The 17,847-nt window shown below is 42.5% G+C and overlaps 1 protein-coding gene across 1 annotated transcript in view; it reads left to right on the top strand.

Moving 5' to 3' along the window:
• The window catches only part of Colec10 (collectin subfamily member 10), a 35,335-nt gene that overhangs the window by 12,759 nt on the left and 4,729 nt on the right, over positions 1-17,847 (top strand). The window contains exons 2-3 of the mRNA XM_010619513.2: positions 6,295-6,366; positions 7,700-7,771. Coding sequence (XP_010617815.1) covers positions 6,295-6,366; positions 7,700-7,771 — 144 coding nt within the window. The remainder of the gene's footprint in view (positions 1-6,294; positions 6,367-7,699; positions 7,772-17,847) is intronic.

Here is a 17,847-nt window from a genome sequence, read left to right as displayed (position 1 = left end):
TCTTCTCATGCTTTTACTAAAAGAAGTAGGAGCAGAACCTTCCGTCCAGTGTCTCGGATGAGAACAGAGCTGGGATGAAATGGCACCACAGGTCCACAACTTCTCCACAGATGATGACCACTGCCACCTCCGGAGCAGCGGGCTGTTCATCACTTGTACCTTTACATGATGTATCTTGGTTCTTATTTTTCCCCATTCCCCAGCCCAACTCGGGTCCTTGCACTTGCAAGGCAGGCCACCGAACCGCTGACCTAAACCCCTGGCCCTTATCTCATATATTTTTCTTTTCCCTTTTTTCCTTTCCCCTACCCCTCCTACTTCCTCTACTCTTTTAGACCTTTTCTTTCTATTATACAATATGTTATACATGTTGATCCTTATTTACACTTTTAGTTTTTTACACCAGAGAAACTATTTGGTATTTACATGTGTAACATTAATTTCACTTAAGAGTACGGCCTCAATGTGCATCCACTTAGCTATAAATGTCTCTAGTTTCTCATTTTTATGGCTAAGTAGTACTCCATTTTATAAAAAAAAAAACAAACAAACAAAAAAAAACACATCTTCTTTATCCAGTCCCAGTTGATGGGCAATTGGGCTGCTTCCCAATTTTACCTATTACAAACTGTGCTGCTACAAACATGGGTGAGCACACATTGCTCTGGTGTGATTCTTTTAATTCAGCAGGGGAATAGCTGGGTCAAATGGGGCCTCGTCTTAAGTGGCACAGCACCTTCTCCCCTGGCTCCCATCAGACAAGTGAATGGTGCCAGGGTGAGGGACCATTTGGACTAGCAAAGAAAGTCACCTTCAGGTAATCAGCAGTTGGAGATAAAGTAACCACTGGGCTGGTTTCTTTTTCTCCCTACAGTTTCAGGCCACAGTGGTTATAATGAATCAAGGAAGCCATGTCTCTCCAAGCAAGGAAATCTCCTTCACCCTGGGGGCTCTAGGAAAGGCAGTTACCCTCCTCATTTCCAATTACTGAGACGTAAACAGATTTGAGGAGGTTAAATGTCACAGTTAAGATAAAAAGAGCTGGGGAGCTAGTCAGCTTTCACCACTGTAATAAAACTCTTCAGAAAATCACAAAGAAAATGGTTTCCTTTGGCTCCTGGTGTTGGAGGTTCCAGTGCATGACTGAGAAGAACAGTTGTTTGTATATCTCCAGTAGTCAGGTAGTCAGGTGCCAGAGGCAGGGAGTGCACAGGGGTGCAGTAAGAGGGAAGAGGAAGGGATCCCCTCAAGGCCACGCCCCAGTGACCTCTGACCCTCCCAGCAGGGCCACCTCCTAAAGGTTGCCCTACTTCTCAGAGGGACCTTTGTGGGGCCAAAAACTCTCAGCACATCAATCATCAGGGGCCACTCAACATCCTGTCTTAGCAACTGGAAAGCAGCATGGCGAGGTCTTGGACTTAGGGTGTGTGAACTTGGAGCCCCCAGACTTCATCCTTATGTTGCCTCACCTTTCCAGGGTCTACTGCCTTCTGTGAATCACGAAATTTGGAAGTTTGCCTTCTTCCAACAACTCTGTTCAAGGAGGTTTCTTGATCTATTTATTAGTCGTTCTTTTGGAAGCAAAAATTCCAATTGTCTGCCATGATTTATTTTCAAAGGACTTTGACTTACTCCTGTGGATTTCGGCTTCTCTTTCTTAAAGCTCATTTCTCCTGTCCACGAGGTGATACATAAAACCGTGTGGGCTCGAGACAAATGAGATCACTGTACTCCATGAAGGCGACTTCAGTGAATAGTTGTAGCCCATTAAAAAGTAAACTTCATTTGCATAGGGGACTGTTTCTGCCTTCTAGGGACACTTGCCAGAGGAATTGGGGAACATGTGCCGTGTCTGCAATTGACTTTCTTTTTAAAATTCAGCAAAAAGAAGTTGGTGAAACAATTTCAACATTTATTTGTTAAATCCCCATGAGTATATGTCTTTATCAATAAGTGTGTGAATAGTCTCATAGTAAATAGTTAGAAAAGCTCATAGTCAAATCAAACAGTAAGTAATGATGAGAGGAAGGGGTTGAGGTGGTGAATACAAAGGAATAATCACTGCTATGCCTCCCTTCTCTTCTCACTGAAGTCAAAACATAGGAGTTTACCAAATGAGCTGTGCTAAACGCTTTCATCCATTATCTCCTCTAACCCACAGAGATGTGGAGAGGCAAACAACAGCAGCCTCCAAGGATGCCGAGTATTTCAGCAAAGTGATCAGAGAAAGAAAAGCACTGGTCCATTGCCCGGTCCCTGTATCTGATGTACACGAGAGGTCTGGGGAATAATCAGAAAGACTGTGGAGATTTGCAACTGGCATATTTAGAAAGAAGATACAAGTTGGAGTAGGAAGGACATGTTTTAGTCTGGACTTTCTACCTCACTAGTAAAGGATCCTTGCCACCTATCTCACTGAACTCCAGAGCGGATGAAGGGATAGATTGCTTACAGCATCTGAAATTGTGTTGGCAAAGGAAAAACACAGTTTACAATGCATTTTCCTTAATCTTTCCAAAACGAATGCACTAATTTTTAATAATTACTTCTTTGGAATATAGGGTACTGACCTAGGTTCAACCATTTCATTTCAAAGTAGAATTCAATTTCAAAAGACTTTTCCTTTTTGCAAAAATGCGTCACCTAAGAAGATTTGATCAATGGTGTGCTCTGCTCAAATTCTGCCAGAAGGGTTATCACAGCAAGCTAATGGGCCCAAACAAATCATTTTTAGAACAGTGAAATTAGTTTCTTTCATCCTCAAGCCTGTTATCTAATTTTCAAATGTAAGTGACTATTTTTAAATGAAGGAAAGGAATTCTAAACAGCGCTACTAATCCAGCGAGGCATCTCCAAGAGGATGAAAGGAGAGAGCTGTGAGCTTGTGGGGTACCCTTTCCAAGCTTGCTTTTATGGGCCCCTTCTGCTCTCATTAAAACAAGTCCCGGGATCAAATGAACCAGGACTCGCACTGAAGGCAAGGATACGAGTTGCTCGCTTCATCTCTGCCAGCCTCCGGCTCACCACCAGGCTGGACACAGACTCACAGGACACAAGAACAATCTACTCTCCCCTCCTAGTCTCCATCAGGGGCCACCAGGAGCAGCAAACGACCAAGCCACATACCCAGCTGCCGCCAGTTGGATACGTGCTAGGAAATGAATGGGGACGTTTACAGGAAAGGGAGGAAGAAGGGCAGTAACAATGACAATATTCACATCCCTGTGGCTTTATGCTCTTACCTACCGGTGAGCAGGGCCCCACCTCCCTGGTCCCCTACCACAGACTAGCAATCCAAGATGAAGAAAGGTAAGAAGGGGATCTGTTCCAAGTCACAGAGCTTGTTCAGAACAAGGGTTTGGGAGAGCAGCAGCCTGACTTTACTGTCTATCAACTGTGACCTTACATAAACTACGTAAACTTCTCTTTGACCCATTTCTTCATTTCTAAATGGAGCTCGGGGTAATATCCTTCTCAGGGTCCTTGTGGGGATCAAATGAGAGAATGCATGTCAAGAACTAAGAATTCTCTTGATGTGTAGTACTCGGTAATGTGATTACTTCACTGGTAAGAAGTTTTACGGTCCACACAAGTGTAACCCATTCCATCAGGTGCAATACAAAATAGAGTAAATTTTAAAATTTCTCAAATCATTTCAGTAAAAGATGCACGGCCATTAGTCCCCCTCAATATGCTCCCCCTTACTTCCAACACACTCGTCCCACCATTCCGCCGCTTTCGGAAGCGTTCTGGGAGTGCTCTGCCGTGAGTGTCTTTACAAGACGTGGTCAAAAGCACGGCTGTGGCTGCTGCTGAGCGCCGTCCACCAAAAGAGGCAGGCTCACAGCAGAGTCTCCTTATCTACCCTACTCACCAAATCCAGGACTCTGCTGTCTCTGGCGCACTCCCAAAGTCAAAGTGACCATGAAAACGTAAACATTTTGAATCAACACAGGACACTAAGTCTGCGGTGAGAGCACAGCTAAAGACACTCACAAAAGACTGCTTCGGACAGAGGCGAGAAGGATGCGAGACCTGCGTCCAAAGCAAGGAGGAGCATTTAAGGGTGATGATTCTCAATATCTCTTTTGCTGTAATAAATTTTAAAATTTTAACATTCACCATATTTTCCAGTGATACCTCATACTTTTTATCAAGTAGCAGAAAGTGATGTGCTAAATTCCAGGTGTGCTAGAATAAATCATTTATGCCAGGTGTGCTAGCGCATGCCTGTAATCCCAGCACTCAGGAGGCTGAGGCAGGAGGATCAATGTGAGTTTGAGACCAGCCTGGGCTACATAGTGAGTTGCAGGTCAGTCTCAACTTAAAAAAAAAAAAAAAAAAAAAAAAGAATAGAATAAGTCACTTATGACTCCAGCCATTTCTCAGGTCACAGAAAGATGTCAGCAATAAGCAGATATCAATGGAGTATGTTGTATTTTAAGCCAAAAAAAGAAAAAATTAGAGGGGTAAAGTAGCCCAGCCTGGGAATAGTTGGGAGGGCTTCCTATCACAAAATAGTTTCAGTTTTACCCTTGTTAAAATCCTTCTGGGAATAGGTGTTAATTTGTCCATTCTACAAATGGGTGAAGTTAACGGATATTCCAAAGTCCTTCAGCTGTTGAATGGCAAAGCCAAGTCTCAATCATTCAAACCCACATCAAGATATTTCCTGTGAATCAAGTTACTGAGTGAAGCTGGGTTTCCCCCTCCTTTCTTTCTTGTTCCAAAAGGGGGAAAAACTGATTTTTTTTTCTGCATCTCCACTTTTATCCCTGCAAAATTTAGCAAAGTGCCACATTCCCTAAAATCTACAGCCATCTGCTTAGTCACAGAAGCCTAGGCTGAAAGGGACAACTGTTTACTGGTAAGGACCTTGTTAGAAGGGGTCAGAAACAATATTGTCAAATTTTCATTCGACCATTAAGATGGTCTATGACAATTAAGCAAGAAACTTGATCTCATAGGCTCTTATTCTTTTTCTATTTATAAAATGGAATGATAGTTTTTACCTCCAAGATATGCTATGACAATTTCATGTCGCATCCTTAGTGTAACACAAGTTATAATCACTGTGACAGTCACTGTTAACTTTGGCTAGAAAACCACCTCGTAATTCATACCTTTCCTCCAGTGTGATCACACAAGTCATCTGCCCAGGAAGTACTTTGCATATATTTTCTCGTGAAGCACTCAATGTTTGACCAATGTCACAACCTGGAAATCTGACTCTCCTGTCATTGTTCTTGCTTTTTTTAAAGATTGTAACATTCTGCTTCCAGGGGGAAAAGTATAGAATGGCTATATAACGTTTTCTCTGGTTAAGCCAGTGAACATCTCAAATTTCTCTTCCCCGAAACTGTCCAATTCCAGTTTTTGTTTCTCCATCTTTCTTCAGGTAATAGACAGGAGTCCTTCACATCCTCGGGTTGCTACGGTGATAAATGTAGGTGTCTGGTCATAACATTGTGTGTACTGTGCTCTTTGTTTTCAAAGCACATTCACATGCTAACCTTGTTGATCCTAAAACAACTGGGTGAGGCAGGAAGAGCAGATACCATTCTCATCCTAAAGATGAGGAAACCGTAGCAGAAAGGAAGGAATAACAAAGACCACATTGCTAAGCATGACTATATCCCAGGTCTTCTGTATCACCTGGAACTTCTCAGGAACACCCTCTGGAAGGTGTTACTAATTCAATTTTCAGGTGAACAAAATGAGACTCAAAGAAGCAGACCACTTACTCACGTTCCTCCAGATAATGAATGAGGAGCTCAGACTCAAATATAGCCCTGTCTTACTCCAAAGTCAGTAAGTTCAAAAACTGAGTCGTCCAAGATTTGCTGAAGCCACTAGTGACCAATGCGACAATAAAATCTGAGTCTTCTGATTCATGATCAGGGCTCCTTTCATTACACCATTCACCCAGCTCTTCTTGACCATTCAAGGTGCTGGATCTGCAATCACCGATTACTAAGAGTTGCTACTCACACAGAACTGCTGTGCATTCCTCATCTCCCACTCCTAGCTTCCTAATCTGGAAGGTTCTAGAGGGTTCTGCAACATTTTAGAGGTGGATGTGGAGAAAACTAGAAGAGAAAATATACTGGAAGCTTCTTCCTTTCCCTTGGGTATCCACTCCATGTGGACCAGGTACAATTTGAGGTGGGAGGTGGGAGGTGGGAGGCAAAATCTTGAATTGTGTGGGGACTTTAACCATGTTCACCCTCTTCTGGGAAGAATGAGCTTAGGTTTCTATTTCAGCTGCTTCCCTCTCACTTTCTTTTTTAAAAGGAGATGGTGGTAGAAAAGGAGATCCAGGAGAAGAAGGAAAAGATGGCAAAGTGGGACGCAGGGGGCCAAAAGGTAGGTAAACTGATAAATCCCATGGAAATGTTCTTGCCTCTCTCCTCACCGTTGCCCTGGGAAGTAGCAATTCATAATGCTGTTTTCCCCAAGATGCATGAAATGTACTTCTGACTGAATTAACTCCCACCTGAGATCTCCTATGAGGTTGCCTAGCAACAAGGTTTAGACGTATTTCTCAAACTACATTCTTAGGCCTGGCCAGAGGGGGCGCTCTCATGGCCCCAGAGTTCAAATGTAGGAATATCTAAGAAACGATTAGTTTTTCAAAAATAGCTATTCTCCCACTTAGAGCTGTACATAAATAGCTTTCTTTGGCCTAGGGCTTAAGAAGAAAGATTAAAAGGAACAGAAATAGCTTCCTGAGCCGTTGATAAAGTTACCTCCCTGCAGGATATCTTTGCTGCTTTACCTCCTCTCATAAAAACGAGTGACATTGTGGGACAAATGGAGAAATATAGGGGGAGTAGGAGCAGAGGAGATGAGAACAGGACGTTGGCTAGTGGGCAAGTTTTCACTACTAAAGCCGAGAGTAAACTTCGTTAAAACATAGCTTCTGGTGTAAGCTGTGTCTCCTGAACACTTGAATTGCTCCTGCCAATTGCTCCAAGATGGCTGCCCCAGACCACTTATTTTAAAATCTTGAGTAATTTTGAAGGAACAAAGGACTCAAAGGCTCTTGAGGTCTCAATTTGAGGAATGCTGGTTTACACTCATCTTCTAGAAAGATGTATGTTACTTGCAAAGTTATGCTCACAAAAATAAAACTTTATAACTGGCAAACATTTTTCTATTGTATTTTTAAAATGCAAAATAAATACTAATTTTACAAGAAGTCATTTGTCCCTGATCATAGGTTTTAGGATGAAAAGCTCAAGACGAATTCCGATGTCTCTATGATCACTAGGTCTTAGGATTACACATTCCTTCCCTCTTTTGAAGTGGCTAAGGTTATCAAATTTTGTGTTAAAAGACAGAGAAAACAGAATCCCAAAGCAAAGCTAAAACGTACTTCAGAACAGAGTATAAGACTCCTTTCACTCTGTCTCTTGTTTAACTTTTAAATTAAACATACTCTGCTGGGGTCATTCTAGAAATAACTGCACCAGTTAAGTATTTTCATATTATTGTGTCCAGGGTTGTCAATAATCGCCCATGTTTTAATTTTAATATATAAATTGTAACTGTTAAAATGGATAATATAACATAGGAGCTATGTTAGATATCACTAGAAGAATATATATTTTCTAATTTCTTTAAGCAAATATATTTGCTGCATTTTGAAAGGGGAAAAAATGTTTATGGTATAAAAGTATCATGTTTTGCTTTTCAGGAATTAAAGGAGAATTTGGTGACATAGGAGCCCAGGGCATGATTGGCAAGTCTGGGCCCATTGGCAAGAAAGGTAAGCTGTGTTTTACTATTGTACTGTTTATTGCAAATCAAAGCAAACTGAGAATGCCCTTGATATATTTTTTAAATTTTGTATTATGAAAATGATCCATTTCTGTCTTCTAAAAGATAAGACCTCTGTGTCTTCACAGAAGAGCTCTTACAAAAGCAGTATATCCCACAGCTCCAAAAGAGAAAGGCCTTGAGCAAAATTAAACAAGATTTCCGGATCAGAATCAAGAATAAGGTGCTAGTAATCTCTATACTGAACTCTGTCCCGGGGTCTATTGACAGATACTAATCCTTAATATATTAAAAAATCATGATTATTCATAAAACACAAAGTAGGCAGATGAGTAGAATTTCCTTTCATAGTCTGAATGGAGTCATGAATAGTTCTCTCTTGGTGATCTAAGAACTTGAAGTGTGTGTATGCATATCTATTTGTTTTCAGGCATGTTCTGATCTTGTTCATAATTACAGCCTCAATATTAGAAAACAAAGATATGTAATCTCCCCTTTATTAACTAAGCTTTCCTGCATTCTCTTCTCAAAAAGCTCCATGATGATAGCAGCTTCTAATTGCTTGATACTCAATAACTCATATATACAGGCATTGTTTCATGTGGTCTGGAGACATAAAACCAGATGAGAATGAAACTTTTACTGCAAATAGAATTTTCCCAGAAAGGAAGAATACTCACACGACTTCTGTAGGGGCCAAAAGAGATAGTAAGACATGGTTGACATGAGCCAGAATGGACCTAGGTCTTGAAGAATGGTAACGGGCTTGTGGAAATGGGAAAGGGGCATTTGAAAGAGGTGCAGGAGTGACTTGTACCAAGGTATTGTGTCAGTAGAGCTTAACTGCATCACCTTGATTGGCTTGGGAGCCACCTTCAGGATGCGTAAAGCACACTTCGGGTGTGTCCGGGAGTCACAGAGGCGAGACCTTGGGCACTAAACATGGTCCTTCTCATCTTCCTCGTCGACGCTATTTCTCTGCTCTGCCTCCCAGCCACTATGGCCTAAGCAGCTGTGCTCCAGCCCACCCTTCTGCCACACAACCTGCTGACCATGGACTGAACCCTCTGAGCTCCATTAAACCTCTCCTCTAATGTGTGAGTGTGAGGCGTTGTGGACAGCTCACTACCACCAGCCAGGGCTGGGCAAAGCTCCATGTCATGTGTACTGTGATTTCTGCAACCTTTTGATAAACTTTTGGGCCTTACAAAATCCTACAAGCTCTCACAGGGGCCACAGCGTGTTCTTGTGGGCAGACTGATAGGCTGGATTTGGAGCCGAGACTGTGACTTCCCTTCTCGTCCTGTAGCTCCATAGTCCCTCTCTCCCCACTTCTGTCTGATCCAGTGGCTTCTGCTGCACATGCACTTGAAACTGAAAAGCCCCGCAGCGGCAGAAGAGTGAGCTGAGCTCCTCCTGGTTCCTGAGCACTGCTACAGCTTTCTGCGGTGTTTTCCAATCAGGCTCTTGAGGCGGGGGCTTCCTTGCGTGATTCTTTCCCGAGATCCAGAGAGAGCCCTTAGCAAAAGGCTCTTTGTGGCCTAACAACACGGTAAATTTTGCAAAGTAAAGCATTTAGCTCCCACTGGTTAAAATAGTGCATTGCCACATTTTTAAAAAATGATCGTCCCTCCAACAAGCCCTTTTAGACGCATTTTTCCTAATTGTTCCCTAGTAAAATTTAAAATCCATCCCTGGATGAACTGTTGATTTATACATTACGGATTTATTTATGATTGACATATTTTTAAAGTGTGATTTTTCCATCACCCCACACCCCAAAAATCTGTGTTTGCACCCTTGAGGTGACATCGCCCACGGAGAAAGCACAGGCTAAGACTGCGTCCCCTTCTGCTCCAGCTTCCTTCCACCAACCTCCTCGTATCCGGTGGTTCTGGAGTGGGTACAAGTACGTGGGAAGCTGGCTAAGATGAGCTCGAGTAAGGAAAGTACTTATCTTGGACTTAGTGAGATCTATTTATGTAGTTTGAAGTTGCAGACGAGCCCAGTGTAGGATCCACCTCCAACCACGCTCATACCTCTTACTTTGCAAATCAAGTCCTGCTATAAAAGTGCTGGACTGAGGTCGGATCCTCATGTCATTGTGTCCTGGGTCACCCAGCACAGAAAGGTGTGGGCTGTGGAAAAGAAACAGTGTTTGAAAAATACAGCTAGGCTCTGGGAAGTTTTTGTTTTCCAAATTTAATAATTTATGTATAAATAAAAAGGCCTTTCCAGGTATTCTCAAATATGATAACATTTTAAGTTTCTTACCTTAATAGCAAAGGCTGTTCTGATATTTAGTGATAAAAAACAATATACAGATTTCTGTGCAACTTATGAGGAACTGCCTTTGCATTAGGTGAATCATTCTGTTACGTGTGATTCCCAGGGTCAAAAAAATTAGACACATATTTGAAAGCATGAGAAAGCTACCAGATATGAATAGAGCTTAGGAACCATGATGGAGCAGAAGGGAACCAGCATGCAGTAAGCTACTCATTGTGCAGTCCCTTGAGAGTCTTCCTCAGACTTTCACCAATTCATAAGTCAAGTCAGCAGGCTGAGTCTGAGGGATCTAGTATAAAGTTGCTCCAACTGAATCGATATCTGAGGCCTGACACTGAAGAATCCCCCAGGAAAATGTCCCATATTTTCAGTGAGAACTCCAGAAATTTTGAAAAATTAAAGATTTTTATTTGTTTTTTTTTTGAGACAGGGTCTTGCTATGTAACCCAGGGTGGCTTGAACTCATAGTGACCCTTCTACCTCAGCCACCTGAGGGCTGGGGGTTATAGGGGTACATCACTGCACCTGGCTTCTATCACCAGTTCTAATTAACATTTTACTTGAGGTTCTTGTCTGAACAAAAACACAGGAAACATAAATAATCTTCACAAATACTGAAAGTAAAAGAATGAATGAGTCATTATTAACAGACCTAGAAAATACAAAGTAATTTATAAACTATTTGTATTAATAAATTGTTGAATATCTCAACATACAAAATCAGCTTTGCTGCTGCATAAAGATAATTCAAAAAATGAAATTAAAGCAACATCATTTATCATAGTATCAAAATATCTAGAGTAACAGAGGTAAAAACACTTCCCAAATTGACCTATAGATTCGGTACCATTTATGTCAAAATTCCAAAGTATTCTTTTGGAAACTGATGCACCAACCCAGAAATGATGTGTACATTAAAGGGACCAAGAATACACAATATAATTGCTAAAAATAAAAGTAAATCTGGAAGACATAAATCACTGAATTTAAATATTTATTATAAAACCAGGTGGTGTTGAGATAGACAAATAAATCAATGGAAAAAACAGAGTGTAGAAACAGACGACTGTACTAAACTTGCTGCTGCTGTATTTTGCAAGAGGAAATCATGAATGTTTCCATAAGTTGTGCTGGGTTCATTGGGTATTATCTGCAACAGTAATAATTTTGGTGTCATACTTAGGACTATCTAAAATCAGTGGTTTGTAAGTCTAAATTTTGTGCTAAAATCAAAGCTGATAGACCTAAATCTGGAAGGCAAAGAATGCTTACAGAAGTCAACATAGAGTTCAGTGCTTTTTTTGTTGATCAAAAAGTAGGCCCCATTTTTTAAGCCCAATGAGCAAAGGACTCACAGTGAAGAAGTCTAACGAAGGGCTTTCCATTCACCAAGAGAGGTTTGTTAGAGAACAATCAAGGACACCCTGGAGCTCGTTATGCGGTGTGTGTATATCCAATATAGAGCCTACATCCAAAACGTACAGGAGAAATCAAAGTAAATAGATAACCCTCAAAATGTCACTTTTCGTTGTTTTATTTTAGTAAGTTTTGATTAACCATGCTAGAGAAAAGACTTTTCTGTCTATTATTACTCCTCCATCCTTTCTTTAAAATGTTATTACAGGGTTGTAGGCAAATATGCAATGAATGTGGCCAAAAAAAAGGGCCAGTAATTATTTTTAGAAAGCATTACAGAGGCGCAACAATTCATTCGTTGAAATATTACCATTCTTAGTGAATTCTGTGAGGTGACATTTGTCTACTTTAACATGTTTAGGGCTGGGAACTTAGCTCCGTGGTTCCACCTGCCTCACAAGTGCAAGGATCCGCATTTGATCCCCAGTACCAAAAATAAAAAAGCTTATACTGACTTTCTTATGATTCATCACTCTGACAGCCCCTTCTCCATCTGTTAATCTTGTATTATTTCTCTTAAAGAGGGTTCTTCAGATTGTCTCAGCTTCAGATAAAATGCAATATGAACCTGCCACTGGCAATGTCAGTGTCACCACTGGTTAAAGGGGATGAAAAGGTGTAGTGAGAAAGTGGGGTTCTGGACCCTAAGATTTCTGGAATCACCCTGTCCAATGATCGGTGTCCTGCCATAGATGAAATGGACGTGGGGGGAACAAGCCCAGATTTGAAGAACTTCATTTTTCAGTGAGTCGACCTAGATGTGGGTCTTTCCCAAATTCAGATGTGTCAAAAACCCTGAAGGGGTTGGGAGTTAATGATCTTGAGCCAAGTTTTAATTCTCTCTTAGAATAGGACTACTCAGGGGAGTAATAGCTGACGGAGACAGGGCAAGGGGAATGAAGTCTTTAGTGTGACTGGCAGAGCTTCAAAGTAGACGACTGTCCCGAAATGTTGAAAAAGCGACAGTCTAGAAATGATGCAGTTAACAGAACTTACCTGCTCAGGCCAGTTCTTCCTTCAAAGTCTGGGTACAGAGTCCAAGTGCTTAGTGCATACCTCTGTCCCTGAACCATTGTCACAGCCAATCAGCACGTTTGTTTCCCTCTCTAATCAGACTAAAATATGAGTAAAGAATGAAAACGGGCTGGGTGCTTGCTTAGGAAACTATAAGCTCCCCGTAGGAACTCAACTTTTATCCTGATATCTAGTACATAGTAGAAACCCTAAACGTTGAGTGCATTAAGGGTGAAACAAAAAGAGGAATGATGAAACACATTTTCCACAATGTGGCCTTCATTTCTATTTTTTATTCCCTTAAGAATCACTTCCCTTCCACTTCCGTTCCACAACTGGTTATGAGATTTCCTTCCCTTCCAGGGACAGGCCATCAAAATTTATGAGCGTGTCTTAGAACGCTTAAAAAATGGCCATGCGGTGTTCTGGCTAACTTAGATTAATTTCAATTTTAATCTGCACTTTGAATTTCATTGTCCTCCTTGTGACAATGGCCTTTCTAAGTTTTTCACTGACTGGGGATGAATCTCAATTTTCTAGGCTGAACTCAAGGTTGTCATTTACTTGGATAAAGGTAGCTTTCCTCATGTCAATATTTTATTTTAGGAATGAGAAATAAGAATGATTGAGTATAGGTAAATTCAACCTCAAAGCAAAATAAATGTTTTTACTTAAGGTCAGTAATCCTTTTATGCTGAAGGCCTTGTGATTTTTTTGTTTGTTTGAGAGTGACCTCTAATTCTTCAAACTTTAGACAGTTATTACAGATATGTTCCCGATCATGGGCCAACATAAGTTTTTGTGGATGGCCTTAACCAGAATTAATTTTGGAGAAGCAGATGTGCCAAGCCCAAACCTCCTGTAAACTGGCTAAGTGTGTGGCACGGGTGCCGTTAGCATGGTTCACAGTTAGGGAGCAGAGGCTAAGGCTGGCTAGGGCTCCTCTCCATCCTCCCACACTAACCTCGTTCTAAGATGACATTAGCCAGCTTATTCTCCTGATGATCTTATCCTCGTAGGTCCCAATGGTTCCATGTAAAGATCAAGACGTGAAGACATTAGCTAATCTGTCCATATTTAGCTATTAGGTAGTACAGCCAGGATTCAAACTTGGTATTTTGGACCTTCTGGAGTCTCTCAGTGTACCACACTGCCTGGTGCTTCCATTTGTAAGAGATTCGTGCCCAAGTGCTGGAAGTAGTCATGGTATTTTCCTCTTCTCAAAAGACAAAGCCACAGACCAACTCCAGAAGCTGAGTCCAGCTTTCAAGACCCAGTTGAGAGCCGTGGCTTCAATGCACCCTTTTCTGCCCTGACCCGCAGGCATCTTTTCCTCCTCAGACACCCTACCAGGCTTTGGTTTATTTCCCTCTCTTAGTACACGGCTGTGTTGATCTCCCTGGCCTCTTTATGTGTGCTTTTACTTCATTAAAAGCCCATTGTTTTTCCAAAGCAAATACCACAGTCCTGTATCCTTGGCGGAAACATTCCAAGACCCCAGTCTGACACTGTGGATGGTACTGAACCCTCTATTTACCGTGCTTTCTCCATCCACATATGTACCTATGATAACATTAGAGTCCTTCTCTGCTGCGGGATCATCTGAGTCACTTTGCAGGTAAATAGATGCACCTTGCAACCATGCTGTGAAGTGAAATAATCAGACACGAGCTTAAAATATCACATGGTTTCACTTACGGGAGAATACTGCAGAGCAAATAAATTAAAAAGAAAAAGAAAATACAGATAATAGGAATATAGAATATATATAACAGGAACAGAGAATACAGACCTTTTGCAAAAGGGAAAGGGACCAAGAGATGGAGGGAAAAAGAAGAGAGGGTAGAAGAAGGGCATGGAAAAGAATTAAGATGTGTTATGTACCCGCACCAACTCTCCACAAGGAATGTGATGTACTGCAAACGTGCACCACTAAAAATAAACGTTAAAACTTAAGCCAATTAAATAAATTGAATCCTCAGTTAGGCAAAGTGAGACATTTGTCACAGTCACTTAAAGTACAGCAATGGTAGCAATGTACTGTAATAAAAGTGAGGCGAATGCAGTCTCTCCCTCCTCCTCCCTCCAAATATCTCACGGTGCTGTATTTACCCGTCCTGTCTGACTGCTCGAGAGGATGTAGTGCTGGCAAGGACGGCAGTGCAGTGAGGGCCGCGGGCAGCGTGCAGTGGAGTTAGACTGCGCCGCGGAGGCGGCTTGAAGGCAAGCCCTGAAGTCCGCTTCCGACCGCCTGACCCCAGCGGGCTCTGAGGAGCGGGCAGGCAGTGCGCACAGCCAGAGCATGCTGGACAGAGGCGGGACTCCCATTCTGGGAGGAAAGGAGCCAGTGGAGCAGGGCGGCATAAGACCCCACCACACTCTTCCAAATTGTAGGCAGGTTAAAACTTACAAATTATTTACTTTTGGACTTTTCTGCTCAATATTTTTGAACCACAGCTAGCTGAATCTGTGGAAAGCAACACCTCAGGTAAGACGGAACTGTTCCCTGGTTGAATTTCTTTTATGACCTTGTGGTGCCCAGCCAGAACTAGGGTCACAACGGAACTGGAACCAGTGTTCACTCCATGTTGAATTGAAAGAGGTTCAAATACAAAGTATACCTTTAAAAAATTAAAATATTGAACTCATAATCATGATCTTTTAAGTCCATGCTGTTTTCGGTAATGATAAGGGTCATAGTTACTTTCCTCCCTGCTGAGACAAAACAGGCTAACTCATCCTAAGGGAGGAGAGGTCCACTTTGGCCCACAGCTGTGGCCCTTGGTCAGCTGGTGCCAAGGCAGAAGAAGCACAGTAGAGAGGCCTGGGTGGCGGACAGACGCTCACACCAGGCATCAGGAAACAGAAAAGGGGGCAAGGAGAGGGAGTGCCTTCCATGCCACGCTCCCACACCCCACCTCCTCCCAGCACACTTTTAGCTCTGCTCTCTTCTGTGGCTTCATCCACCTGGGAATACAGCACCCCAGGATCCCATCACCTTCCAAAAGCCCAGCCCTGAGCACACGAGGCTTCTGGATAACGTTGTAGATCTAAACCATAACCACAAAACTGCTATGCCTTTCAAAATTGTTCTTATGTTGTTTTAATTGACACATAATAATTGCACAGACTGTTGGCGTACACTATGATACTTCCATACGTGTATATATTGTGTAAGGATCAAATGTGAGAAATCAGTATTTGCGTAACCTCAAACTTTTCCTCTGCAATGAAACATTCAAAATCTCCTTATAGCTATTTTGAGGTAGATGGTAGTTAACCTACTATGCAGTAGAATACCGAAAGTCATTCCTCCTAGCTAACTGTAACTTTGTAACCACTGACCAGCGTCGCCAAGATTGTCCTTGTCCTGCCCTGGCCGGCTGCTGGCAGTCTTTATTCTACTCTACTTCTACCAGGCCAACTGCTTTAGATTCCACATATAAGTGAGATCCTGCAACGTCTGTCTTTCTGTACTTGGCTTGTTTCATTTTGATAGCGTTTTCACGTACTTAGCTTCCTTCATTAAATCGTCTGGGAAACACCATGAACTGGAGAGCAGAAATGGCTGGGTTTGAATATCAGCTGTGCCAGTCAGCTGTGCCATTGCCGGGACACAATACCTGACAGCCACAGTTGTTTAACTTGGCCTACGGTTCAGAGGATTCAGCCATGCTCAGCTGGCTCCAAGGCAGAAGCATCATGTCAGAGGGGCACGGAGCAGAAAATCTGCTCACCTCTATGGCAGCCAGGAAGCAGAGAGAGAGAGAGAGAGAGAGAGAGAGAGAGAGAAGGAGGGAGGAGGAGCTGACGAGGGAGATGCACCCTTCGCTGGCACCTTCTCAGACAGGCAGATTTAGCTCTGAACTCTTTCACGAATCAACCCACTGCGGACTTCAGCATCCCCATGATCTAATGACCTTCCAAAAGCCCCACCTTGGAACCCATGGGGCTCTTCTGGGGCATTCTAGCTCTAAACCTGCCATTTAATTGCAGAGTATTCTTGAACAAGTTATTTGCCTGGTTGGCCCTCAGTTTCTTCAGTGGCAGCGTTAACGTGATCAGAGCGCCTCGCTCCTAAGATTTAATATGATAATCTGTGTAAAGTGTCCAGAATGGTACTTGGCAACTGACACTTAACAAATACATGTTCCTGTTCTTCCATTAATATATTCTGAAAGTCTGTTCTTATCCTTTCCAATTTACATGAAAGGAAAGAATGCATTTGTAGGAAACAAGTAAAATGTGAGCAGCTCAGTCTTCCTCAGCAAGGTGCTTAACCTTATTTTCTGGCTTTCTTCCCAGCTGTAGCCCAGCAGTGTGTTGTTCAAGACTTTGCTCCTCCTGTCTTCTTCTGATGACGCTTTTGACAGCCAAGTTCAAATGCTCAGCCTTCCTTCTTTCTTCCCTGTGAAGCTGTCTCTCTCTCTGAGCGCTACGCTCGTTCAGCCCCCCCCCTCAGCATTTATCACACTCTGTTGTCGTAGACTTCACCGCTGTCTCATTCCCCTGAGGTACAAGCTCTTACACTTCCCTTCCACACATAAGCTACCTGCTTCATGGCAAGGACCTCTTCCTTCTGCTGGGGAGCCCCTGGGTGTACAGGACCACTGTAGAGAAAGGGGTCCATCTGGCTCAGTTTAGAAAGGCGTGGGAAGTCCTCGGGACCCGGCAGCACGCTTTCGCCCACGTGTCAGGGAGTCTTCAGTAGGCGACACAAGGGGGCTCATCAGCGATGAGAACCGCAGGGGGCACCCTCAGTGGAGGTGCCTAGGACACGGTGCGGCCTTCGGAGCAGTTCCCTTCCCCTATTGCTAGTGAAAGATGAACTTACGGAGTCTCGAAGCTCACTCAGTTCTCCTCCCCCTTGTTCCTGGGGTCAGCCCAGTTCCCTGGCTGCCTCCAAATCCCACGAGGGTCAGCCCCACCCTCCTGCTAGCCTGGGTGACATCAGCCTGTGTTTATCTCTCCTGAGTTCTCATTCTTTATCCTGATCACTTCTGAAGCATTAAAGGCTCTTTCGCTTCTCTCAGAATGTACCCTTTTTATCCTCAAGAACCATAGCCAAACATTTTCTCTTGTAAATCAAAAGCATCGCCTTTCAATTATTGTGTCTGATATGGGCTTCAAGAGCTTATTTTGGAGTTAAAAGCAAAACCAAAAAAATCAAGATTTTTTTTCTATTTTAAAAATCCTAGTTCTGTGAAAATTATTATTATTATTATTATTGGCTACTCCTGGGTAAAAAAATAATCAAATACAAAGAAGAACAGAAAGAAAATTACCAAAGTTGACATTTCCATTTATTTGAGATGGCTTTATAATATACATGTTTGCATATATCAC

This window comes from Fukomys damarensis, unplaced genomic scaffold (assembly GCF_012274545.1).
Source record: "Fukomys damarensis isolate Sample0158 unplaced genomic scaffold, DMR_v1.0_HiC HiC_scaffold_5, whole genome shotgun sequence".
Taxonomy (NCBI): domain Eukaryota; kingdom Metazoa; phylum Chordata; class Mammalia; order Rodentia; family Bathyergidae; genus Fukomys; species Fukomys damarensis.
Note: the sequence above shows the minus strand (reverse complement) of the source record. Positions and strands in the feature narration are given on the sequence as shown.